Raw genomic sequence first — 23,886 nt, 5'->3', positions numbered from 1 at the left:
AAAAAGAAAGGCAAAATTGCAAATCTTGCCAAGCCGACAACTTTTGCACTTTCATAACTATGACCATAAAAATTAATAAACAAATTTCTTAAAAGACGTTAAGATTTTGAGTCTACCATAATTAAGATCTTAAATTTTGATGTTTTAGGGTTCCAAGATTTATAAATTTACTTTATTAACAAATATAGGTATTTGATTCGATGATAAATATATATTTTTGTTTAAAATTTTGAGTTTAAAATTTTTATTTTTTGAATAAAAAAATTACCAATTAATTACGACAAAATTTTTCATGATTTCGTTAGTTGAAAAAATTAAAAAATTAAAAACATTTTATTAAGTTAATGAATTTAAAGCAAAATATAATATTATTATAAATTGAAAATTCAAGGTGAATGGCCTTTGTTTCACCGTCTTTTGTAATTTTTACATTTACATTTAGAAAGAATAAGAAAAATATAAAGAAGTTTTATCAGCTATAGTAAACCGATATCGTTGAAAAAAACTTTCATTCAATTTTTTTTTATAAGATAAAAAAATAAAGAAAAAAAAGAAGAAGGGAGTAGAAAGAAAAAGAAAAAGAGGAAGCTAGGGAAAAAGGGGGAAAAGAGTAAACTAGAAGGGCCAGCGAAATGCAAAACCGTGTTTCAATGTGGCCCCTGTAGCTGTGCATCGTCAAAGCACTGTGTGTGTCAGCTCTCTCTCTCACACCGTCACTAACATAGTCCTTCTTTTACTATTTTTCCGTCCTTTTTATTTCACTCCTATCTAAGAGACCCTAAAATTTCCCCCTTTTGATCCCTTGATTTTCTTCTTCAACACCATATAAACATAAAACATCCCACACAAAACTCTATTATAGAAAAAACCAAACCAAACAAGCACTTGAGCAAGCCCCCCCCCCCCCTCCCCCTCCCCCTCCCCTCCCCTCTCTATTTTATCTCTTTTCTTTCTATTTGCTTTTGGGGTTTTCTCTCGCTTTTCTTCTCTTGAATAATCTCTCTCGAATCTCTTCCCTTCTATTTTCATGCTCCATACTTTGGATGTGCAAGCATCCGTCGCTCTTCTCTCTCTCTTTTCTCAGGTCCTCTCTCTTTCTTTCTTTCTTTCTTTCAGACTTTCAGTATCTCTATATTTTTTTTATCTAATATCCGATCTGTTTGGGGGTTTTTTTTTTTCGATTTTTAAAATCTCTGATTTCCGTTTTTTAGGGTATTATTTTGTTCTTTATCTCTTTGATTTTTTAATCTTTTTGGGTGTGTCTTTGTAGTAGTTGGAAGTAGAGAAGTAGAGGTGAGATGGCGAGCATAAGATCGACTTTGCCTTCTAGGCTTCGCCAGCTTTTGTCTGGCGAAACTTCCACCGGTCCTTCTATCAAAGTCGACTCTGAGCCCGTAAGTTTTTTTTTTAATATATATTATTTTTTAAAATTTTCCGTTAAAATGATTTCTGATTAGGGTTTATCGGAATCTTGTATTGTTTGGTGACCCATAAGGGTTCATATTTACTCTTTCGTCGAAGTAATTTGTATCCAATGTTGCCTTTGTTTCTTTACGTTTTCTCTGTTATTTTTGGGTTGCTGGTATATGGACTGTTTGGCTGATACTACTGAGAGAGATTAATGCTTTAAGACCTAATTGATGGTTAGCTTGTAGTATTTGTTGTGGTCACAAATTTGTTACGTTATGTGCATTTTCTTGACAAAAAAGTGTAGTGGCTTAAACCGAAGACCTTATATTGTTTGGACGCTTGTTACATTCTATCTACTTAAGACCCTAATTTGAAATAAGCATTCAGTACCTTGCTTTGCAATTGTTTTCTCTAACAATCAGGGCGATAGTTTGGTGTCACTTATAATCTTTCACAATGTTGGGCTGACAGGATAATGCACATTTAATCAGGAAAATGATTCATATTAAGTAAGAACCGGGAGGTTTTAAAGATTACTGTTTTTATTTTAATGCTAAACTAGAAAATTGAAGCATGTAGTTTGTCATGGACTCTCTTCTCAGGATGTGATGATTTCTGTCACATTGTCTTTTTTTTTGTTTTAGATAAGAAGTTATGCTAGTAAATTGTGCATTTCATGGTTTATTCCACTAGGACTGAAATTTTCTGCATGGTTCTAGGCTTTAATGTAGACCGCATACTTTCTAAGAATTGTTTTTCTCAATATATGGATGTAATTGTTTCATATGGTGAAACATATATGGCATTTGTTTGAGTTTAGGGAGGACAGTTCTTTTTCTTCCATTTAAATCTAAAGTTTTTAGACAGTTTAGATTGCTCAATGCTAGTTCTTTTGCAACCATATACTTTTAGAATTTTTTTTGTTGTGTGGTTTAGTGCTGGTGCTTGTAGTTGGATGTCTTTGTTCTTCTGTAATCTTTTTGGTCTGATAATGAATTATAATTATATATAATCTATCTATATATCCGCTATCCTAACTGTCAATAAAAATTTGACTTTAAGATATATTTATGTAAATTATTTCAAAGATATAATAGCTATTATTATATCACTATCTGTATGACTTTTAGACCTTTGACAAAGTGCTTCTTATCTGCTTGAGAGTATCTATTTTCTCTTACTACATTGTGAAAGTATTAGAAGATTTATATATTTTTTAATCATTTTAAATGTGAGATTTTTGGATTCTTCTCTTAATTATTATTAGAGAAGCATTGCCATGTGCATTTCACTAGAAGGAAACCAAAATGTCACTTTTAACAAAGTGGTATGAATAATTATAATCCACCGGTTAGCCTAGACTTAGCAAGCATTTTATGCAACAAATAAGGGGTGATGTTTTGAGTTCCCATGGCATTACATAGTCCCACTGTTTTGACCTTCATATTTATTGAGCTTCAAATTTGTCCTTAGTTTTATGCTTTAAATTTAGGTATTTTTAGATTATCTTTCACTACATTGTTTATTTTTTATGACACATATTTGGTTTGACTTCCATTGTCCTTTAGGGATTAAATATCAAACATGCACGTACAGTCATGTACATGCTTCTGGGAACACATGTATATGTCAATTTACATACTGTTTGTCATGAGCTTGCTTGAATGGAATATATACTGGTTGCGTGAGCTTGCCTGATGGATTAGAAGAAGCTATGTTTATTTTTTTTTAAATCTTTTTCTGAAAAATAAATCCAATATTTTGCTGTCACTTGCAGCCTCCTCAAATTAAATCATTTATTGATAAAGTGATCCAGAGTCCGTTACAGGATATAGCAATACCTCTTTCAGGCTTTCGATGGGAGTACAGTAAGGTGATTTCATACTAATTATTCTGCTTGGTTACCCCCTTTTGTGGTTCTTGACTCACTTGTTACTTTTAATTCAGGGGAATTTTCATCATTGGAGGCCACTGTTTCTTCATTTTGATACATATTTCAAGACGTACTTGTCTTGTAGGAATGACCTTCTCCTATCAGATAAAATTCTGGAAGATGATAGTCCATTTCCAAAGCATGCAGTTCTTCAAATATTACGAGTAATGCAAACAATATCAGAGAATTGCCACAACAAGAGTTCATTTGATGGGTTGGAGGTATGTTGAGATGGAGTCAGAAATTATTTTTTTAACTACAGTGACTTGCAAACTTGTTTAGGTCCTACTAACTTGTTATTTATGGGCTTCTCCAACATTGTTTATCTGATATAACTCTGTTATTCTCCTTTCAGCATTTCAAGCTCCTACTTTCATCCACTGATCCTGAAATTCTTATAGCTACACTGGAGACTCTTTCTGCACTTGTTAAAATAAACCCATCGAAGGTCCATGGGAGTGGAAAGTTGATTGGATGTGGCTCAGTGAACAGCTATCTGCTGTCTCTTGCTCAGGGATGGGGGAGCAAGGAGGAGGGATTGGGTCTGTATTCATGTGTTTTGGCAAATGAGAGAACACAGGAGGAAGGCCTTAGTTTGTTTCCATCTGACTTAGAACATGATGGTGACAAGTCTCAACACCGGATTGGTTCTAGCCTTTATTTTGAATTGCATGGGCTCAATACTCAAGGCACTGAAGAAAGCAGTGGCAATGTGAGTTCCACTTCGAGAGTCATACACATGCCAGATCTACATTTGCAAAAGGAGGATGATCTGTTAATAATGAAGCAATGTATTGAGCAGTACAATGTGCCTACTGAGCTCCGGTTTTCATTGCTAACAAGAATTAGATATGCGCATGCCTTTCGGTCGCCCAGGATATGCAGGCTGTACAGCAGGATTTGCCTTCTTGCATTTATTGTGCTTGTTCAGTCTAATGATGCTAATGATGAGCTGACATCATTTTTCGCAAATGAACCAGAGTATACAAATGAATTAATAAGGATTGTGCGGTCAGAAGAAACTATTCCTGGAACTATTAGAACTCTTGCGATGCTTGCGTTGGGAGCACAGTTAGCTGCATACTCAGCATCTCATGACCGGGCTCGAATTTTGAGTGGGTCAAGTATTAGTTTTACTGTAGGAAATCGAATGATTCTCCTGAATGTGCTCCAGAAGGCAGTTCTGTCACTGAAAAGCTCCAGTGATCCATCATCTCTTGCTTTTATTGAGGCTCTTCTTCAGTTCTATCTGCTTCATATTGTGTCATCCTCTGCATCTGGGAGTAATATTAGAGGGTCAGGAATGGTTCCAACCTTTTTACCTCTTTTGGAGGATTCTGACCCAAATCATATGCATCTTGTCTATTTGGCTGTAAAAGCTCTACAAAAGCTCATGGATTACAGTAGTTCAGCTGTGTCGTTGCTTAGAGAACTGGGTGGAGTAGAGCTTTTGGCTCAGAGGCTACAGATAGAAGTGCAAAGAGTTATTGGTACGTCTGGGGGAAATGATAATTCAATGATTATTGGTGAATGCTCAAGATACAATGATGACCAGTTGTACTCCCAAAAGAGGCTTATCAAGGTGCTTTTGAAGGCTCTAGGTTCTGCTACATATGCCCCAGCAAACTCAACTAGGCCGCAGAGTCCTCAAGACAGTTCTCTGCCTGGTACTTTATCACTCATATATGGGAATGCAGATAAATTTGGAGGTGATATTTACTGCTCAGCTGTGACTGTTATGAGTGAAATTATCCATAAAGATCCAACTTGTCTTCCGGCACTTCTTGAGCTAGGTCTTCCAGATGCCTTTTTATCTTCAGTGTTATCTGGAGTACTTCCATCTTCAAAGGCTATAACATGTGTTCCAAATGGCCTTGGTGCCATTTGTCTTAATGCCAAAGGCTTGGAGGCAGTGAAAGAAACTTCGGCATTGCGATTCCTTGTTGACATCTTTACCAGCAAGAAGTATGTGCTGGCAATGAATGAAGCAATTGTTCCTTTGGCCAATGCAGTTGAAGAGCTTTTGCGCCACGTATCTTCTTTGAGAAGCAGTGGTGTTGATATAATCATTGAAATTGTAAATAAAATAGCTTCCTTTGGGGACAGCAGTAGCTTTTCTGGGTCATCTGTAGAAAAAGTTATTGGGAGCACTGCAATGGAAACTGATTCTGAAGACAAAGGAAATGAAGGGCATTGTTGTCTGGTTGGTGCAGTGGATTCTGTAACTGAAGGAATCAGTGATGAGCAGTTTCTTCAATTGTGCATTTTGCATCTGATGGTTTTGCTTCATAGAACAACAGAGAATTCTGAAACATGTCGCCTATTTGTGGAGAAATCAGGAATTGAGGCTTTACTGAAACTTCTTTTAAGGCCCATTATCGTACAGTCATCTGAGGGGATGTCTATTGCTTTACATAGCACCATGGTTTTCAAAGGGTTTACTCAGCATCATTCTGCTCCTCTTGCACGTGCCTTCTGTTCATCTCTTAGGGAACATTTGAAGAAAGCTTTGACTGGATTTGGTGCAGCTTCAGCCTCCTTTTTACTGGATCCTAGGATGATGCCTGATGATGGAGTCTTTTCTCCCCTTTTTCTTGTCGAATTCCTTCTATTTCTTGCTGCTTCTAAAGATAATCGTTGGATTAGTGCTTTGCTTACAGAACTTGGTAATGGCAGCAAAGATGTTCTGGAAGACATTGGTCTTGTCCATCGTGAAATTTTATGGCAGATTGCTCTCCTTGAAGATGCCAAGCTTGAAATGGAGGATGATGGTGCTAGTGCTAGTTCTGCTGAGTCACAACAACGGGAATCTAGTGCAAGTGATACTGAAGAGCAAAGGTTGAACTCCTTTAGGCAGTTTCTTGATCCATTATTAAGGAGAAGGACACCAGGATGGAGTATTGAATCCCAGTTCTTTGACCTAATAAACCTTTATCGTGACCTTGGCCGTGCTACTGGCTTTCAACAGAGATTAGGTACTGATGGTTCAAACATGCGGTTTGGAGCCAATCATTCTACTTCATCAGATGCCTCTGGATCTGTCAATAAGAAGGAATATGACAAGCAGAGGTCATATCACACCTCTTGCTGTGATATGGTGAGGTCACTTTCCTTCCACATAACCCATTTGTTTCAAGAGTTGGGAAAAGTGATGTTACTTCCTTCTCGTCGTCGGGATGATACTGTTAATGCATCCCCTGCATCAAAATCTGTTGCTTCTAGTTTTGCCTCTACTGCATTGGATCATATGAACTTTGGAGGTCATGTGAATTCTTCAGGCTCAGAAGCATCCATATCGACAAAGTGTCGCTACTTTGGTAAGGTTATTGATTTCATTGATAGCGTTCTTCTGGATAGGCCTGATTCCTGCAATTCAATTATGCTAAATTGCTTATATGGACGTGGAGTTGTTCAATCAGTATTGACAACTTTTGAAGCTACCAGTCAATTACTATTTGCGGTTAATAGGGCCCCAGCATCTCCAATGGATACAGATGATGGTAATGTAAAGCAGGATGAAAAAGAAGATGGAGATCATGCATGGATTTATGGTCCATTAGCTAGCTATGGTAAACTTATGGATCATCTGGTGACGTCTTCTTTCATCTTATCTCCATTCACCAAACACCTGCTTGTTCAACCACTTGCGAGTGGAGATGTCCCTTTTCCTAGGGATGCTGAAACTTTTGTGAAGGTGCTTCAATCCATGGTGCTTAAGGCAGTGCTTCCAGTTTGGATTCACCCACAGTTTACTGACTGCAGTTATGATTTTATCACTACAGTTATATCTATCATTAGGCACATTTACTCTGGTGTTGAAGTGAAAAATGTTACCAGCAGCAATAGTGCTCGTATTGCTGGGCCTCCTCCAAATGAAACAACTATAGCAACAATTGTAGAGATGGGATTTTCCAGGTCTAGGGCAGAAGAAGCTTTGAGGCAAGTTGGATCTAATAGTGTGGAGTTGGCAATGGAGTGGTTATTTTCCCATCCAGAGGAAACCCAGGAGGATGATGAACTTGCTCGTGCACTTGCCATGTCCCTTGGGAACTCTGAATCTGACACAAATGTAGATGTTGCAAATGACAGTAGCCAGCAACTTGAAGAAGAGATGGTCCAACTTCCTCCTGTTGAGGAGTTGTTGTCAACATGTACAAAGCTGCTTCAGATGAAAGAACCTCTAGCATTCCCAGTTAGGGACCTTCTTGTATTGATATGCTCCCAAAATGATGGTCAATATAGGTCCAGTGTCATTTCCTTCATTCTTGACCAAGTGAGAGATTCTAGTTCTGCTTCTGATAGCAGAAACAATTCACTGCTCTCTGCTTTTTTCCATGTTCTTGCTTTAATTCTTCACGAGGATATGGGGGCACGGGAAATTGCCTCAAAAACTGGACTGGTAAAACTTGTGACTGATTTACTTTCAGAGTGGGACTCCAGTTCAGTTGACAAGGCAAAACGCCAAGTTCCAAAATGGGTAACAACTGCTTTCCTTGCTCTTGATAGGCTGCTTCAGGTGGATCAAAAATTGAATTCTGATATTGTTGAGCAGTTGAAAGGGGAAAATCTTAGTAGCCAGCAGACATCTGTCAGTATTGATGAGGAGAAGAAAAATAAGTTGCATTCGTCAATTGAATCACCAAGACATATGGATATTCATGAGCAGAACAGACTAATTGAGATTGCTTGTAGCTGTATAAGGAACCAGTTTCCATCTGAGACAATGCATGCTGTTCTGCAGCTATGTTCTACTCTGACTAGAACCCATTCAGTTGCTGTTTGTTTTCTTGATGGTGGGGGTGTAAGTTCTCTTCTTTCGTTGCCAACAAGTAGTCTCTTTCCTGGGTTTGACAATATTGCTGCTACCATTATCCGTCATGTCCTTGAAGATCCTCAAACCTTGCAGCAGGCAATGGAAGCTGAGATAAAGCACAGTCTTGTGGCTATGGCCAACAGGCATTCAAATGGAAGGGTCAGTCCACGTAATTTCCTTGTCAACCTTAGTTCTGTGATTTCTCGCGATCCAGTAATATTTATGCTGGCTGTTAAGTCTGTCTGCCAAGTTGAGATGGTTGGTGACAGACCTTACATTGTTTTGATTAAAGACCGTGACAAAGATAAATGTAAGGAGAAGGAAAAGGACAAGGAGAAAGCATCAGACAAAGATAAAACACAACAAAATGATGGGAAGGGTAATTTGTGCAATATGAACTTGGCAGGTCCTGGGAATGGGCATGGAAAATTTAATGATCCAAATTCCAAGTCAGTTAAAATGCATAGAAAATCTCCTCAAAGCTTTGTAAATGTGATTGAGCTTCTTTTGGATTCAGTCAGTGCTTTTGTACCTCCCTTGACAGATGATGTTAGAACAGAGGTGCCTGTTGATGCACCATCATCAACTGATATGGAAATTGATGTTGCTGCTGTCAAGGGTAAAGGAAAAGCCATTGCAACTGTGTCTGAGGAGAATGAAGTTTCTGTTCTGGATGCCTCTGCATCACTTGCAAAGATAGTATTCATCTTAAAACTTTTGACAGAGATTCTGTTAATGTACGCTTCATCCGTTCATGTCCTCCTCCGGAGAGATGGTGAATTAAGTAGCTGCAGGGTCCCTCATCAAAGGGGCTCAACTGGTTTATCCATTGGTGGAATATTTCATCACATTCTTCACAGGTTTATTCCATATTCCCGGAATTCAAAGAAGGAAAGGAAAATTGATGGTGACTGGAGGCATAAACTAGCAACGAGGGCTAGTCAATTTCTAGTTGCATCTTGTGTGCGTTCTGTGGAGGCAAGGAAGAGAGTCTTTACAGAGATTAATTGTGTTTTCAATGACTTTGTTGATTCCTCTGATGGTTTCAAACCTCCAAGCAGTGATATGCAGACTTTTGTTGATCTGCTAAATGATATACTAGTTGCTCGTACACCAACTGGTTCATGCATCTCAGCAGAAGCTTCTGCCACTTTTATAGATGTTGGTTTGGTTGCATCATTAACACGCACCCTTGAAGTGTTGGATTTGGATCATGCTGAGTCACCTAAAGTCGTCACAGGGCTCATCAAAGCTTTGGAACTTGTAACCAAGGAGCATGTCCATTCTGCTGATTCTTCTGCTATCAAAGGTGAGAATTCAGTCAAACCTACTGATCATAATCAGTCTGGGAGAGCAGATAATATTGTTGATGCATCACAGTCCATGGAAGTGGCATCTCAGTCCAATCATGACGCAGTTGCAGCTGATGGTGTTGAGTCTTTCAATACCGTCCAAAACTATGGTGGGTCTGAAGCTGTTACCGATGATATGGAACATGACCAGGATCTTGATGGAGGTTTTGCTCCTGCTACTGAGGATGATTATATGCAAGAAACCTCTGAGGATGCAAGGGGTCTTGAAAACGGTGTAGAAACTGTGGGGATTCATTTTGAAATCCAGCCCCATGAGCAAGAAAACCTTGATGATGATGAGGACGAGGAGATGTCTGGGGATGATGGGGATGAAGTGGATGAAGATGAAGATGAAGATGATGAGGACCATAATGATTTGGAGGAAGATGATGTACATCACCTGTCTCATCCTGACACAGATCAAGATGATCATGAGATTGATGATGATGAGTTTGATGATGAAGTATTAGAAGAAGATGATGAGGATGATGGGGATGATGAGGGTGGAGTTATTCTAAGGTTGGAGGAGGGTATCAATGGAATGGATGTGTTTGACCATATTGAAGTTTTTGGCAGAGATCACAGTTTTGCCAATGAAACTCTTCATGTAATGCCAGTTGAAGTTTTTGGTTCTAGACGTCAAGGGCGTACTACATCCATTTACAGTCTTTTGGGGCGCAGTGGTGAGAATTCAGCCCCCTCAAGGCATCCTCTTTTATTGGGCCCTTCATCACTACGCTCAGCCTCTCAAAGACAGTCAGGTTTTTTCCTGTATTCTAATAATAATTTTCTTGGATTTTGTTGTAATTTACAGCTTAATCTGTATTAATCTGCATCTATAATTTTAACAACCCTCCACTTTTCTTTCTATTTTGCTCCTTTCCAGAAAATGCACATGATATGATTCTTTCAGACAGAAACTCGGACAGCACCTCATCACGGTTGGATACTATTTTCCGGTCTTTGAGGAATGGGCGTCACAGCCATCGTTTGAACTTGTGGGTTGATGAGAGCCAGCAAAGCAGTGGGTCAAGTGCAGCTACTGTACCACAAGGGCTTGAAGAGTTGCTTGTTTCACAATTGAGGCGACCAGTCTCTGTGAAATCTTCTGATCACAATACATCAACAGTGGAACCTCAGACCCATGGTGAAGGTAGTCAATTACAGGAATCAGGGGCTGGTGCAAGGCCTGAGAATCTTGTAGAAAACAATGTAAATAATGAAAATGCTAATGCGCCTCCATCTGCAGCAGTTGATACGTCTGTCAATGCTGATGTGAGACCTGCAGTAAACGATTCTCTACAAGGAACTGATGCAACCAGTATACATTCACAATCTGTTGAAATGCAATTTGAGCAGAATGATGCAGCTGTTCGCGATGTTGAAGCAGTGAGCCAAGAAAGTAGTGGTAGTGGGGCTACTTTAGGGGAAAGCCTCCGAAGCCTTGATGTTGAGATTGGAAGTGCAGATGGCCATGATGATGGAGGAGAAAGGCAAGGTTCTTCAGACCGAACTCCTGATCCACAGGCTGCTCGTGTGAGAAGAACAAATGTGTCTTTTGGGAATTCTACAGCTGCTGGTGGGAGGGATGCACCTCTTCATAGTGTTACTGAGGTTTCAGAGAATTCTAGTCGAGAAGCAGATCAAGATAGTACAGCTGCAGAGCAGCAGATAAACAGTGATGCTGCTTCTGGATCAATTGATCCTGCATTTTTGGATGCTCTCCCTGAGGAGTTGCGTGCTGAAGTTCTTTCGGCTCAGCAGGGCCAAGTGGCGCAGCCTTCAAGTGCTGAACAACAGAATTCTGGTGATATCGATCCAGAGTTTCTTGCAGCCCTTCCCCCAGATATCCGAGCAGAAGTCCTTGCACAACAGCAAGCACAAAGGCTTCATCAATCTCAGGAACTCGAAGGTCAACCAGTTGAAATGGACACGGTGTCAATAATTGCAACATTTCCTTCAGATTTGCGAGAAGAGGTATGATATTCAGTATAGTCTGGATAAATTTTAAACTGTAAGTTGAATGTATCTAAACATTATCCCTTTTGTTATTTTTATCCTCAGGTTCTCTTAACGTCATCTGATGCTATTCTTGCTAATCTCACGCCTGCCCTTGTTGCGGAGGCAAACATGTTGCGTGAGAGATTTGCACATCGCTATCATAATCGTGCCTTGTTTGGTATGTATCCAAGGAATCGCAGAGGTGAATCTTCTAGGAGAAGTGAAGGTATTGGATCCAGCCTGGACAGGATGGGGGGAAGTATTGTGTCACGTAGATCTGTTTCTGCTAAGATAATTGAAGCTGAAGGAGCCCCTTTAGTTGGCACAGAAGCTCTTCAAGCAATGGTTCGGTTACTTCGGATTGTTCAGGTGCTCTCTCCGTTGGTTAATTTTCCCTTTTGATATTCCTCCTTGATTTTGATCTATGCATTAACCTTTTTAATCCTGCAGCCACTGTATAAAGGTTCATTGCAGAAGCTTCTCTTGAATTTATGTGCTCATAATGAAACCAGAACAGCTCTAGTTAAAATCTTGATGGACATGCTGATGCTTGATGCCAGAAAACCTGGCAGTTATTCAAATGCAATTGAACCACCATACAGGCTCTATGGTTGCCAGAATAATGTTATGTATTCTCGTCCTCAACATTTTGATGGTAAGATAAGATACACGAGTTCATAGCCCCTAGTGATTCAATGTAGCTTGTTATAAGAACATTTTCATATTTCTCTCAGCTTCTTTTATTCTTTCTGGGAAAAGATTTCTCTCTGTATAGGTGGATCTTTTACTTTCCATTTATTATTCATGAGTTTAATATCTGGAGGAGTTGTATGGTTTGGTTCTTGATTAGACTCATAGTATTCAGGTTCTAAGTGGTTTCTTTTACCTTATCCTTTTTTTTGCAGGAGTTCCTCCTTTGGTGTCTAGACGAGTTCTTGAAACTCTCACTTACTTGGCTCGAAATCATCCATATGTTGCTAAGATTTTACTTCAGTTTAGATTGCCTCTTCCTACCCAACAAGAGCTAAGGAATATTGATCAGTCACGTGGAAAAGCTTTGATGACTGAGGAGCAGCGGGAAGGATATATTTCCATTGCCTTGCTTTTGAGCCTTCTCAATCAACCCCTGTACTTGAGAAGTATAGCACATCTTGAGCAGGTGATGACCCTATTCTAAATATGTTATGCATTTTTACATCTTTGTGTCTGTTATATGCTTATTTTTTATTGTTGCTTCAGCTGCTTAACCTGTTGGATGTCATCATTGACCATGTGGAAAGGAAGCCCCGTTCATCTGAGAAATCAAGGGCATCTTCCACTGAACAAATACCTGCTTTGCAAATTTCAATGTCAGATGCTGACATTACTGCTGAGAAACATGATGCTCCTGAGGTTGCTGATTCATCCACACCCTCAACGTCTGGTGTAAGTAATGAATGTGATGCGCAGACTGTACTGACCAATCTCCCTCGAGCAGAGCTCCGACTTTTATGCTCATTGCTTGCACGGGAAGGGTAAGTTATATGTCTAAACAATGTATTGTTTAATGCTGTCTATTCCATCAGAAGTCTGCATTTTTACCATTTATCTCTTATGCTTTTGATTGAAGAAAGGTCCACGTTTTCATTTTCTGTAACTTAGGCTTTGCAACCCTCCAAAAGAAAAAAAAGAAAGAAAGAAAGAGGTGACTAGATTTGCACCTCCTATCAAAATAATCATTAACTCTCTGTCATCAAATTTAAACAAGCTTTTGTGCCTTCTTTCCATTTGCTCGGTCTAATGTTCTGTTTCACACCCAGTTTGTCAGATAATGCATATGGTCTGGTGGCAGAGGTAATGAAAAAGCTAGTGGCTATTGCTCCAAGCCATTGTCATCTGTTTATTTCTGAGCTAGCTGATGCTGTACAAAATTTGATTAAATCTGCCATGGATGAGTTACGAATGTTTGGTGAAGCAGTGAAAGCACTACTCAGCACAACATCTTCTGATGGAGCTGCAATTTTAAGGGTCTTACAGGCACTAAGTTCTCTTGTTGCTTCATTAACCGAGAAAGAAAAGGATCTACAGCTTCTTCCTGATATGGAGCGTTCTTCAGCTCTTTCTCAGGTGTGGGACATCAATGCAGCTTTAGAACCTTTGTGGATAGAGTTGAGCACTTGCATAAGCAAAATAGAGAGCTTTTCAGATTCTGCACCAGATTTATTAGCTCCATCCAAGACTTCCATATCAAGACAATCTGGTGTAACACCACCCCTTCCTGCAGGCACTCAAAACATCTTACCATATATAGAATCTTTCTTTGTGATGTGTGAGAAGTTACATCCTGCACAACCAGGTTCTGGTCATGATTTTGGCATGGCTGCACTTTCTGATGTTGAAGATGCCAGCACATCTACTGGCCAGCAGAAAACTGCTGGTCCTGTCTCAAAATTTGATGAAAAACATGTTGCCTTTGTGAAGTTCTCAGAGAAGCATAGGAAGTTGTTAAATGCTTTCATCCGCCAAAATCCTGGACTGCTTGAGAAGTCATTTTCACTTATGTTGAAAGTTCCCCGCTTTGTTGATTTTGATAATAAACGTGCCCACTTCAGGTCCAAAATAAAGCATCAACATGATCATCATCACAGTCCTCTAAGAATATCGGTTAGAAGAGCTTACATACTTGAGGATTCTTATAATCAACTACGGATGCGGTCAACTCAAGATTTGAAGGGGAGGTTAACTGTTCACTTCCAAGGAGAGGAAGGTATTGATGCTGGTGGGCTTACAAGGGAATGGTATCAGCTATTGTCCAGGGTTATATTTGACAAAGGAGCATTGCTTTTCACTACGGTGGGCAATGAGTCAACATTCCAGCCTAACCCCAACTCAGTCTACCAAACGGAACATCTTTCGTACTTCAAATTTGTTGGGCGAGTTGTGAGTACCTTCTCTAGTTGCTCCTATTGGATTAGCACACTTTTTTTTTCTACCTTTTTGTTCACTTCCTAATTAAATATTTCCAGGTTGGCAAAGCACTTTTTGATGGGCAACTCTTGGATGTCCACTTTACTCGATCTTTCTACAAGCATATCTTAGGGGTCAAAGTTACTTACCATGACATTGAAGCAATTGATCCTGATTACTTCAAAAACCTAAAGTGGATGCTTGAGGTCTGTCAAATTTCAATTTTCCACATCTGTTCCTCTTTTTCTCTTAGAGGGAGAGGGAGAGTTTGTCTGTTTGCTGGGAATTATCTTTCATTGTTCATTAGAGAGATTGTTGTTTTGCACACCTTCTTTTGACTTCTTTCCTTGTTTCTGTTTTCAGAATGATATTAGTGACGTCCTAGACCTTACTTTTAGCATTGATGCTGATGAGGAGAAGCTGATACTGTATGAAAGGACACAGGTACTGATTTTCGTTGATGCTTTCATGAAGCCCTTGGTGGTGACACTTTTTTTGGTTATAAACTATGTTCTACAAATTATGATGCAGGTGACTGACTATGAGCTGATTCCTGGTGGTCGGAATATTAAAGTTACTGAGGAGAATAAACACCAATATGTTGATTTAGTTGCTGAACATCGTTTGACAACTGCTATTCGTCCTCAAATAAATGCGTTTTTGGAAGGATTCAATGAATTAATTCCTAGAGAATTAATATCTATTTTTAATGATAAGGAGCTGGAGTTACTAATAAGTGGTCTTCCAGATATCGATTGTAAGTCTAGTAAACTGATTTATATAATGTTATTTACATGAAAGAATGCTTTTGTTGCCACCTTATCTGAAAATGACCCAATCTGTGATAACTGTTTCCTAGTGGATGACATGAGGGCAAATACAGAGTATTCTGGGTATAGTGCAGCATCCCCTGTTATACAGTGGTTTTGGGAGGTTGTTCAAGGGTTCAGCAAGGAGGATAAGGCTCGACTTCTACAGTTTGTGACAGGCACCTCAAAGGTATTTCAACGCCTGATATTGTAGATAATACAACTTGTATTTTGACATTTCAAGCTGTTAACTGTAGATCAACCCAAAGGTTAATTATTGAATGCTTGAATTAAGATTTAGTTTAGTGTGAAATTGTGAACTTGTTACTCTTTGTTAAAGCTCTACATTTTCACTTTGTAATTTCACAGGTACCTTTGGAAGGATTTACCGCACTTCAAGGAATTTCAGGTTCACAGAAGTTTCAGATACACAAAGCATATGGCAGCCCTGATCACTTGCCTTCTGCGCATACCTGGTAATCTATCAGTCATCTGTCCTTTACTTGCAAATTTGCCTTGTGCTGCTTTAGACCTTTCTTCATTAGTAAGGAACATTTCTTTGTGATTAATGCAGTTTCAATCAATTGGATTTACCGGAGTATCCTTCTAAGGAACATCTAGAAGAAAGATTGCTGCTTGCAATTCATGAAGCCAACGAAGGGTTTGGATTCGGTTAAGATTTGAAGTAGTAATCAGAGTCATCATGTAGATAAAGAAATATATGCACCGGGATCTTATTATGGGGGTATAAGTGCTGGGCTGACGTTGAATTGATACATGTTTATATACTGTACAGTCACATATTGGCTATTGGAATGCCTCTGGCAGTTTTAAATTTGCCATCGTTTTTGTTCATTTTTCCTTTTTCTCCTACTACTCTCTTTCAGATTTTCCCTTTCCTTTATTAAAAAGATAAAAGGAGAGAGGCTCACTAATGATATCGCAACATTGTTGACTGGATACCCTCTTCTCTTTCCAGCATGTCGTACATGAAATTTGGCCATTTTACATATTAAATTGTATCAAGTCAATTTGTTACTGGTATTTCCGGCCCCTTTTTTCTTATTTTTCGATTTTATTCATAAAGCTAACCAGTTTAATTAGCTTAGACTTTACACTATCCCTCAAAGCTTACATCTGTTCATTCTTTCCATTATATTTGAAATAGCAAAAGATCTTTGGATTTGTTCACAGTAACATCACAAAATATCTCACTTTGGATCTTCATATATATTGGGATAAAAGAAAAAATGATCAAACAAGTTAATGGTTAAATTAAAAAATGCAGGATAATGGAAAATTATTATTTGTAACAATCATTATAATTAAGAATTAGCATTAATTTACCATAAAAATGTAGTTTAATAGCTATTTTATAGTTTGCAACAATGTTATTATAATTAAAAATTAGCATTAATTAACACATTTTATATCTCGACTATTTTAATAAAAATTCACTAGAACATAGCCAAAAATAGTAATGGGTTAATGTAATTCGATGAATATTTTAACAAAGATATGTAGATTGTATACTTATGTTTACTCACTTTTACTGTTATGCCTTCAAGAAAATTGAGGAAAACTTGGCATGAATTTTTTTGTTTTGGGCCAAACTTTAATTTAAACAAAAAATGGTAACAATGAGGTAAACTTAGTACTTGATTATACATTAGTGTAAGATAAGATCCTTGGGAGGGAGAGAACGAAGGCTAACACAATATAAACATCACATCCACTCCCCTATCATCTTAACCACATCTTCAACTTGCTGCTGCTCTCTCTAAGTCCTGTAACCTGATCTCGGTTGATTTTGTAGCTGGACAAGGCTTTTCCAACAGTATTGACTGACTTTGTACTCCTTGTAATCCTAGCTAATGCTCGAGATGTGTCAATTTGCCTCGTCTTATTTGACTCAGCTGATAACGTCTTCTTGTCAAGCAGAGAAGATGATAGTAAAAGATTGTTCTCGGTCCCTTTGCTCTGTACCTGCTTTTTTCTCCTCAACTCTCGAAGGGAATCAGTACCTTTCAATAAGTCAGACCCCATATTCGTCGTTCTGCTATTACAGTTTAAGCTCCTTAGACTTGGAGGATCCATGCCAGATATGGTTTCTGTTCTTGGTGTTGCGATAGGTGTGCCTAGTAACTTCTCTGCAGAATGTACTGGCCGCATAGGCTCTTCCTGGTGTTGTCTTAACTTTTGTTCGAGTTCATTAACCTGTAATTACGCAGAAAGGGATCAGTATTTCACCGTAGCGTCCTAAACTTCAATTCCTTGTAACATCAAAGACAGGAAGAACCTTTTGTTGATGCAATAGAGATCCTCCACTTTCTCCCTCCATTTTCAGCTTGTTTTCAAGTTCTTTAACCTGCATCAACAGAAAGAGATAAATGATTTCTATTTTTTATATCATGTCCAGTGCCAGAGAGTATTCTTTCAGGAATGCCAATAAAAGAAAAAAAAAATGGTTTTATGGCTATTTGCTTTATCAATGAATTACCAAATTGGTTTCCACCAACCACTCTTCGCTGTATGTGTTTTACCATTTTCCTTTCAGATCAGACTGACCATTACAAAATTTTATGAGGAAAGAGTCAGAAGTTGGCACAATGGTATGGTATAGAGTGGGGTTGATGGCATGTATCTATCTAATGGGATCAGTAACAACAATTACCAATAATTGTTGAAGAAAAAAACAATGTATAAAAGAAAATGATGCTGGTAAGTCAAAATTTTCATTGGTTACAATCACCTTTTGCTGTAGCATCCCTGAATGAAGCTCAAACTCCCGTGTTCTCTCTTTCAATATGCCCTCAAGCTCCTTGACCTGTGAAGAGTAATACAAACAATCCATTTAAAAATGCAACTTTGAGCCTCTTAACTTTATATGTATAGCAATCTTTTGGACACTCTTTTTTATTTTCCCCAATGCATCATCCCTTGGTGACACTGATAAATTAATATTCTTGCCAAGGTGGCCATATGCTTAAGTATATATCAAATTTAACAATTTCTCAATAAAGTTAAAATGTCACAGTTTCATCGAAAGCAGAAAACCTTGCGCTGTAGAGTCAAGGACACTGTCTGCTCACGCTCTTTCAGTTTGTTCTCAGCCACCTCAACCTGTGGTGGAAATACAAGTCAAATGTTGCATATGGTTACTTAGAACAAAAAAACTAAAAGGATACAAAACCTAGATTATTCAATTGACATCAACCTTCAGCTGAAAATTGGAGCAAATTTCTTCCTTCTCCATCATTCTTTCTGAAAGTTGCAACAACTGCCTCTCTAGTTGTCTACATAACTCTGTCTTGGATGCAAGTTGGTCCTCAAGCTCATTGAGCTTTTCTTCTTGGATTTTGCAAAGCTGATCCCTACCTTTGGCTTTACCCTCTAAGTTGTGATAGTTCTCTTCTGACTTTCTTAGAGCTTCGTCTTTTAATCTCAATTCTTGCTTTGCTTTATCAAGCTTCAATAGTTCATGAGGAATATCAGGGAAAAAAGGTACACCACACATTCAGGTTCAAGTATAGAGAGAAATCCACTTCAACATGCTTGTTTTGTGTTTGAATCTGTAATTTAAATATACCATCAATGAGCTTACCATTTGTTTCAACTTTTGAAGCTCAGCAGTGTCAACCTGCTTCTTTACCGGACCCAACTCAACCCCTCGAACCCGACTTGCAAAATTTAAAGAACTTAGGGTCTCACCTAAGTCCTGCTCTGAAGGGCTGATTTGTACAAACATCAAGGTTTTAGAGTCACCCCCTACAGCAGATGAATACAGGATTTTAAAAATGGAAGATATTTAATGCTTTTGTTCCCTTCATATGATAACAAAATTAATAACTTTTCATCATTGTAAGTGCGCCATATTCCATATAAAAGCATTCACTTGTGAACTCTGAGCACTGTTGTAAATGTGCTCATACATACAAGAGCAAATAACCTTGATTTTTTGAGGAGTCTAAACTTGAACATTTTCACAGTTGACTAATAGGATATTCAAATAAGACCCATCAACATATGACTGCCTACCTAAGGAATCTTGGAGTAGATGTGTGAGCTTGGAATTCCTGCAAAACCCACTAGATAAATATCTGAATACTCGAAAACAGCAATAGACATCTGGAATACAATGAGATGAATGGCAAACCTATATGGGATGTGGATGCTTTTGGTTGCCAAAGCAGAAATCACATCTCCTAAAGCGGAAAGTGATCTGTTGATGTTTTGGGCTTCCTTGAGCCGTTCTCCTTGCACATCAGTTTTTGCTAGCCTTTCACTACCGGCCAAATCCACAAGCCATAGCTTGCTCTTGGTGCATTCACCACTGATCAAATTCTTTGCTCTTACCAATATGCAGAGCATGCTGCAAAAACAATAGACATATGAAGCCAACATTGTCTTCTATAACATTCAAAGTCTTTCCTTTTATCATTTTATACAGATTGAGAGAACAGGAACAACATTTGTAATTAAAGCAAATATGAAAATGGTTATAACAGAGACCATAGCATACTATAGCAAAGACCACTAATTTGCTTTCTCCCTTGAGCAAAAACCAGAGCTAATCATAACAAAAAGGTTCTTGGCGATACTAACCAATGAGATCGGCTACTATGCTCATTCACATTGTTTGACCCTACAGCTCTTGCACCGTTTCCAGCCTGCAGTACATTCCAAACCTCCTTAATATTTTCAACTTTGGCTTCCACTATCCCAGGCACATGATGGAACCCCTCTGAAGCCTGCCTTATCTCCAGCCTAAAACATAGAGCAGATCCAATCAATAGTAATGCTTACACTTAGGACAAAAATACACCGAGCTGAAACTAATTGCATTGTATGAATAAGATTTTGAATTTACTTTTTCGATGTTGGTGCAGTTGCAAGCAAGTCTCTAATTTGCTCATTGTAGACTTCAAGCACACTAACAAATATACCGTATGTATAAGTTTCTTTCCGCTCGTCAACAATTTCAAACAACTGCTCTAATGTCCTATAGTTCACTCCTCGATTTTGCTCTGTACCTTCCATGGTAAAAGTCTTCCCTGTCCCTGTCTGCCCATATGCAAATATACAAACATTGTAGCCATCTAACACTGACGTTACCATAGGGGAAGCATCTGCAAACACATCAACTGTACCAGCAGAAAATAATTTGAGTTAAAATACATTTTCGTTTTTCCTTGTTCTCAGCTGAAATCAATTCCAAGAGTTATTGCATCTTCAAAGATCCTTCAGCCTTTGACAAAAACCCAGTCAAACTAACGGGATTAACAAATTAATTTGATTAAGTTTTTTTTTTTTTTTATTTTGCTACAAACCTACACAGTCAGAAAATCAATGATACTGAAGTATGCAATTTACAGATTTCCCAACAGGTAATAAAAAGCAATAAATGACATTTCAGCTGGAGAGATAGCCAAAGGAGGAAAAATAATCTGATCTGTTGGGATATATTTCCTAAAATACTAAAACGAAATTAAGCTAAAGAAAATCTATTTATAGTATTCACTGTTCTTTATGTTATTAAATATACTGTGAATTTGGGTGAGGTATGCTTGACAGAAAAGGTTAGTGCCTTTAATTCTTTGGTTTTGTTATTTAAAGAGCCTATTTAGAGGTCCACACCTTGATCATCCTTAGGTGTATAAACTCGATCAAATTTGAAATTTTTCCTCGCGGAGCTGCCTGTAAGTATCCCTATATCTCCATCCTTAGCTGCAGTAAAATCTACAACTGTTGCATACCCAGCTGACGCCTCCCCCTTACTTAATGGACGGCACCTACAGAACACTCTAATGTTTCCTGAAAATTATAATTATAAAAGCAAGCTTGGGTCAGTTCACTCTACAATTCAAATATGAAATGTAGAATGTAAAAGTTTTAAACATCAAAACATGCCTTTTGCTTCCTCTAGCTGGTTATGCAGCTTTCTCCTCACTGCCTGCTCTTCATTGAACTTCAATTTTAAATCTTCACACTGTGCAACTGCAGTTCAGATAATTATTACGTATAGAGGTTTTTACAAAAAAATTAGTTGCTTCATAATGCATACTCACCCAATGCTTGAACTGCAAATATCATCTTGTTTAATTGTGGAATTGAATCAGCACACTCATGAGCCTTATTAGAGAGATGAGAATGCTCTTCCTTCATGGTCTGCAATGGATCAGTGGATATGGCAAAGCCCCTTTGATGTTTGAGCAGATGTCAAGAAGATTTATACAATTTGTGGACCAAAAAAATATAGTTTACCTTTATTTTTCTCTCCAACTCGTTGATTGAAGCAATCCAAAATCTCTTATCACATTTATATTTAGTAGAAACATCCTTCAGTTTTGCAGTTTGTCTTTCCAAGGTTTGATCTGTATCAACATTAGGCATGGTTAGAAGAGTTTCAGTTTTCTAGCAAAAAGAATGGCTCTTACATTTTCATAGGTTCTTTTTTAATCCCATTAGCAATCTCCAGTCCCTCAATTGTCCTTCCACGTCAAGACATTCAGCTAAACCTCTCCTTACCTAAATACGTATTTTGGAAGAACTTGTTGTCAAGTTGCATCCTGACCTTCTCTAGTTGCTCATTTGTAGCTGTTAATGACATCCAAGCCTCATAGCATTCATCTGTCTTCAGCTGGCACAGATTCTTCAGCTCTTGTATCTTCTTTTCATACTTTGCTGTAAATTTCATCCTCATATGTTTCTTCTGCAAACCACATGAATATAAAATAAATGATTATGAGAAAATCTTTTACACTTCAAGGTCTCAATCTAAAGGTGTTAGTGTAACCTGAGGTGATGAAATTTCCATTTCAGCAGCGCAATTGTTGCATACTAAATTATCGCATTTCACTTGAGATGCTTTATCTACTTCAGAAGATAACAAAATAAGCCAACCAGGAAGACTCTCTGGGAAATATTCATAAATATAGCAAACTAACAAGAAGGAAGGAAGATACCAGGTAATTCTGTTGCCCGTTTTATGCAAATCCCATTAACTATTGGGCTTCCACAAACTCTTTCAAACTTTATAACGATCACCCTGTCCTCTCCCACTGAAACTCTAATATCCACCACTTGTAACGGCTTGTTTGCTCCAACAATAGAGTATATATCAAGTTCAGACAATACCTGACATTTTTGGCACAAAAAAACAGCACTTCATCAAAATCAATGAACCAAACAACTTTATGCATCAAAGTTTATTCAAATTCACTTGCCTTGTCTCCTTGAATGAAAACATCAAAAACTCTCATTCCTTTAGGACCGTTGGTGTTTACTATTTCTGCGAAATGAAGATCAACCAAATAGTCACCCGGGGAAAAATCGTTGAAGCGATAAGTGAAGTTTCCAAAACGTGCTGATTGATAAATCGATGGCATGTCACCGCCATCATTTATGCTTTCACCGGTTCTCAAGACATCCCCTCCTTCGAAAAAGCTATCACCACAAACATCGATTGTGCACGTTCCTTCTTTCTTTACAGTCCCACCTCCAGCATTTAAAAACATTACAGCATTGTCTGGATCAAAACAAAACAGTGAATTCTACATTTAAATTAATTATAAATCTTTTTTGAATTCAACCGTTATCCACATGCAAAAATCCTCACTAAATAGTAATTTAAAAATAAAAACGAGAACAAAACAAAAAGAATTTTGAAGTTTTATCTTCTTCCTTTTTTACAGCAATTAACTGACAATTTTAGCAAATTGATATTAAAAAAAATTCTAAAGATCTAGAGATTTTGGTTTCGCTTATGAACTAACATTTTCTTCATTGCAGCCAAACAGAATCAGAAGACATAAATGAACATTAAACTCGGACTAAGGTACATAAAGAAACAAGAATTGACGAAAAGGAGAATGAATGTAAATTAGAAAAAGAAAATAACCTGTGTTTTGGGAGCTTATGTAACCAGATTTAATCAATCTTGAACCCGAAAGGCACAGTGCCGAATCGAATTCATCTTCGTGTACATTTTCGTATTCAGTATTCATGTTACTTTTGGGATTTTCTTCGTAGTTTGAGAAACTGCAAGGCCAAGAATTTGGGCCTAGGAATTTGGAGTGTTCGAGATAAGAGTTAGGGAATTGAGATTCCGCCATGACGAAGACCGGAGCGAAAAAGGAGAGGGAACTCGAAGTGTCGCAGAGGAGCTGTTTTTTGAATCTTGCTTTGTTTCTTTTTCTCTGCTTTTGACTTGTGCTGACTACTATAAGTTGTAAGAGATATCATTGCCTTAATTGCTTCGAAATTTAAATTTGCTAAACGGCATTTGAATTTTAACTTTATAGACCGTTACCCTTTCACTTGAGGCCTTGAGGCTCCCGGTGGGTCATATTGTGGGCTGGCTCCTGACATATTCTCCGATCGATGGGTGGTCCACAATGACTATCCTATATCCATTTTTCTTGGTTAAACTCTTGCTTCCAACTTGATCCAGCCCAAGAAAGCAAAACTCAAACTCAAACCAAAATCTTTTAAAAAATATTTTATACAAATGTAACGGATTTCATATTAATAAAAAATAAATAAATTTTAAATTTATAAATAAAAACTTACTTTCACTTAACATATATATTTTTTAGATTGAATACGTGAACTGAAAAACTG

General features: G+C 38.0%; 2 protein-coding genes across 3 annotated transcripts; one reads left to right on the top strand and one right to left on the bottom strand.

The window, feature by feature from the left end:
- On the top strand, positions 949-16,222 carry LOC18591834 (E3 ubiquitin-protein ligase UPL1). Its single transcript, XM_007018219.2, has 17 exons — positions 949-1,084; positions 1,271-1,394; positions 3,188-3,283; positions 3,358-3,564; positions 3,699-10,269; positions 10,395-11,485; positions 11,573-11,878; positions 11,960-12,164; positions 12,415-12,668; positions 12,749-13,023; positions 13,309-14,428; positions 14,515-14,661; positions 14,819-14,899; positions 14,987-15,212; positions 15,315-15,454; positions 15,634-15,740; positions 15,839-16,222. The coding sequence occupies exons 2-17, from the start codon at positions 1,299-1,301 to the stop codon at positions 15,939-15,941; spliced, it is 11,025 nt and encodes a 3,674-aa protein (XP_007018281.2). The 5' UTR covers positions 949-1,084; positions 1,271-1,298; the 3' UTR covers positions 15,942-16,222.
- Positions 16,786-23,516, bottom strand: LOC18591833 (kinesin-like protein KIF18B). 2 transcript variants are annotated; one of them, XM_018125300.1, is made up of 19 exons: positions 23,165-23,516; positions 22,491-22,792; positions 22,230-22,401; positions 22,061-22,140; positions 21,793-21,976; positions 21,529-21,638; positions 21,333-21,432; positions 21,175-21,261; positions 20,902-21,078; positions 20,135-20,408; positions 19,870-20,031; positions 19,421-19,636; positions 19,303-19,340; positions 18,869-19,032; positions 18,482-18,733; positions 18,322-18,387; positions 18,017-18,091; positions 17,564-17,632; positions 16,786-17,481 (listed from the first exon to the last, which is right to left on the bottom strand). In XM_018125300.1, the coding sequence occupies exons 1-19, from the start codon at positions 23,376-23,378 to the stop codon at positions 17,008-17,010; spliced, it is 3,216 nt and encodes a 1,071-aa protein (XP_017980789.1). In that variant the 5' UTR covers positions 23,379-23,516; the 3' UTR covers positions 16,786-17,007. The 2 variants fall into 2 exon arrangements, with proteins under 2 accessions (XP_017980789.1, XP_007018280.2); XM_007018218.2 differs by having other exon boundaries at positions 22,061-22,137.

The sequence above is a fragment of the Theobroma cacao genome, chromosome 8 (genome assembly GCF_000208745.1).
Source record: "Theobroma cacao cultivar B97-61/B2 chromosome 8, Criollo_cocoa_genome_V2, whole genome shotgun sequence".
Classification (NCBI taxonomy): domain Eukaryota; kingdom Viridiplantae; phylum Streptophyta; class Magnoliopsida; order Malvales; family Malvaceae; genus Theobroma; species Theobroma cacao.
This window is presented reverse-complemented; position numbering and strand designations above follow the sequence as displayed.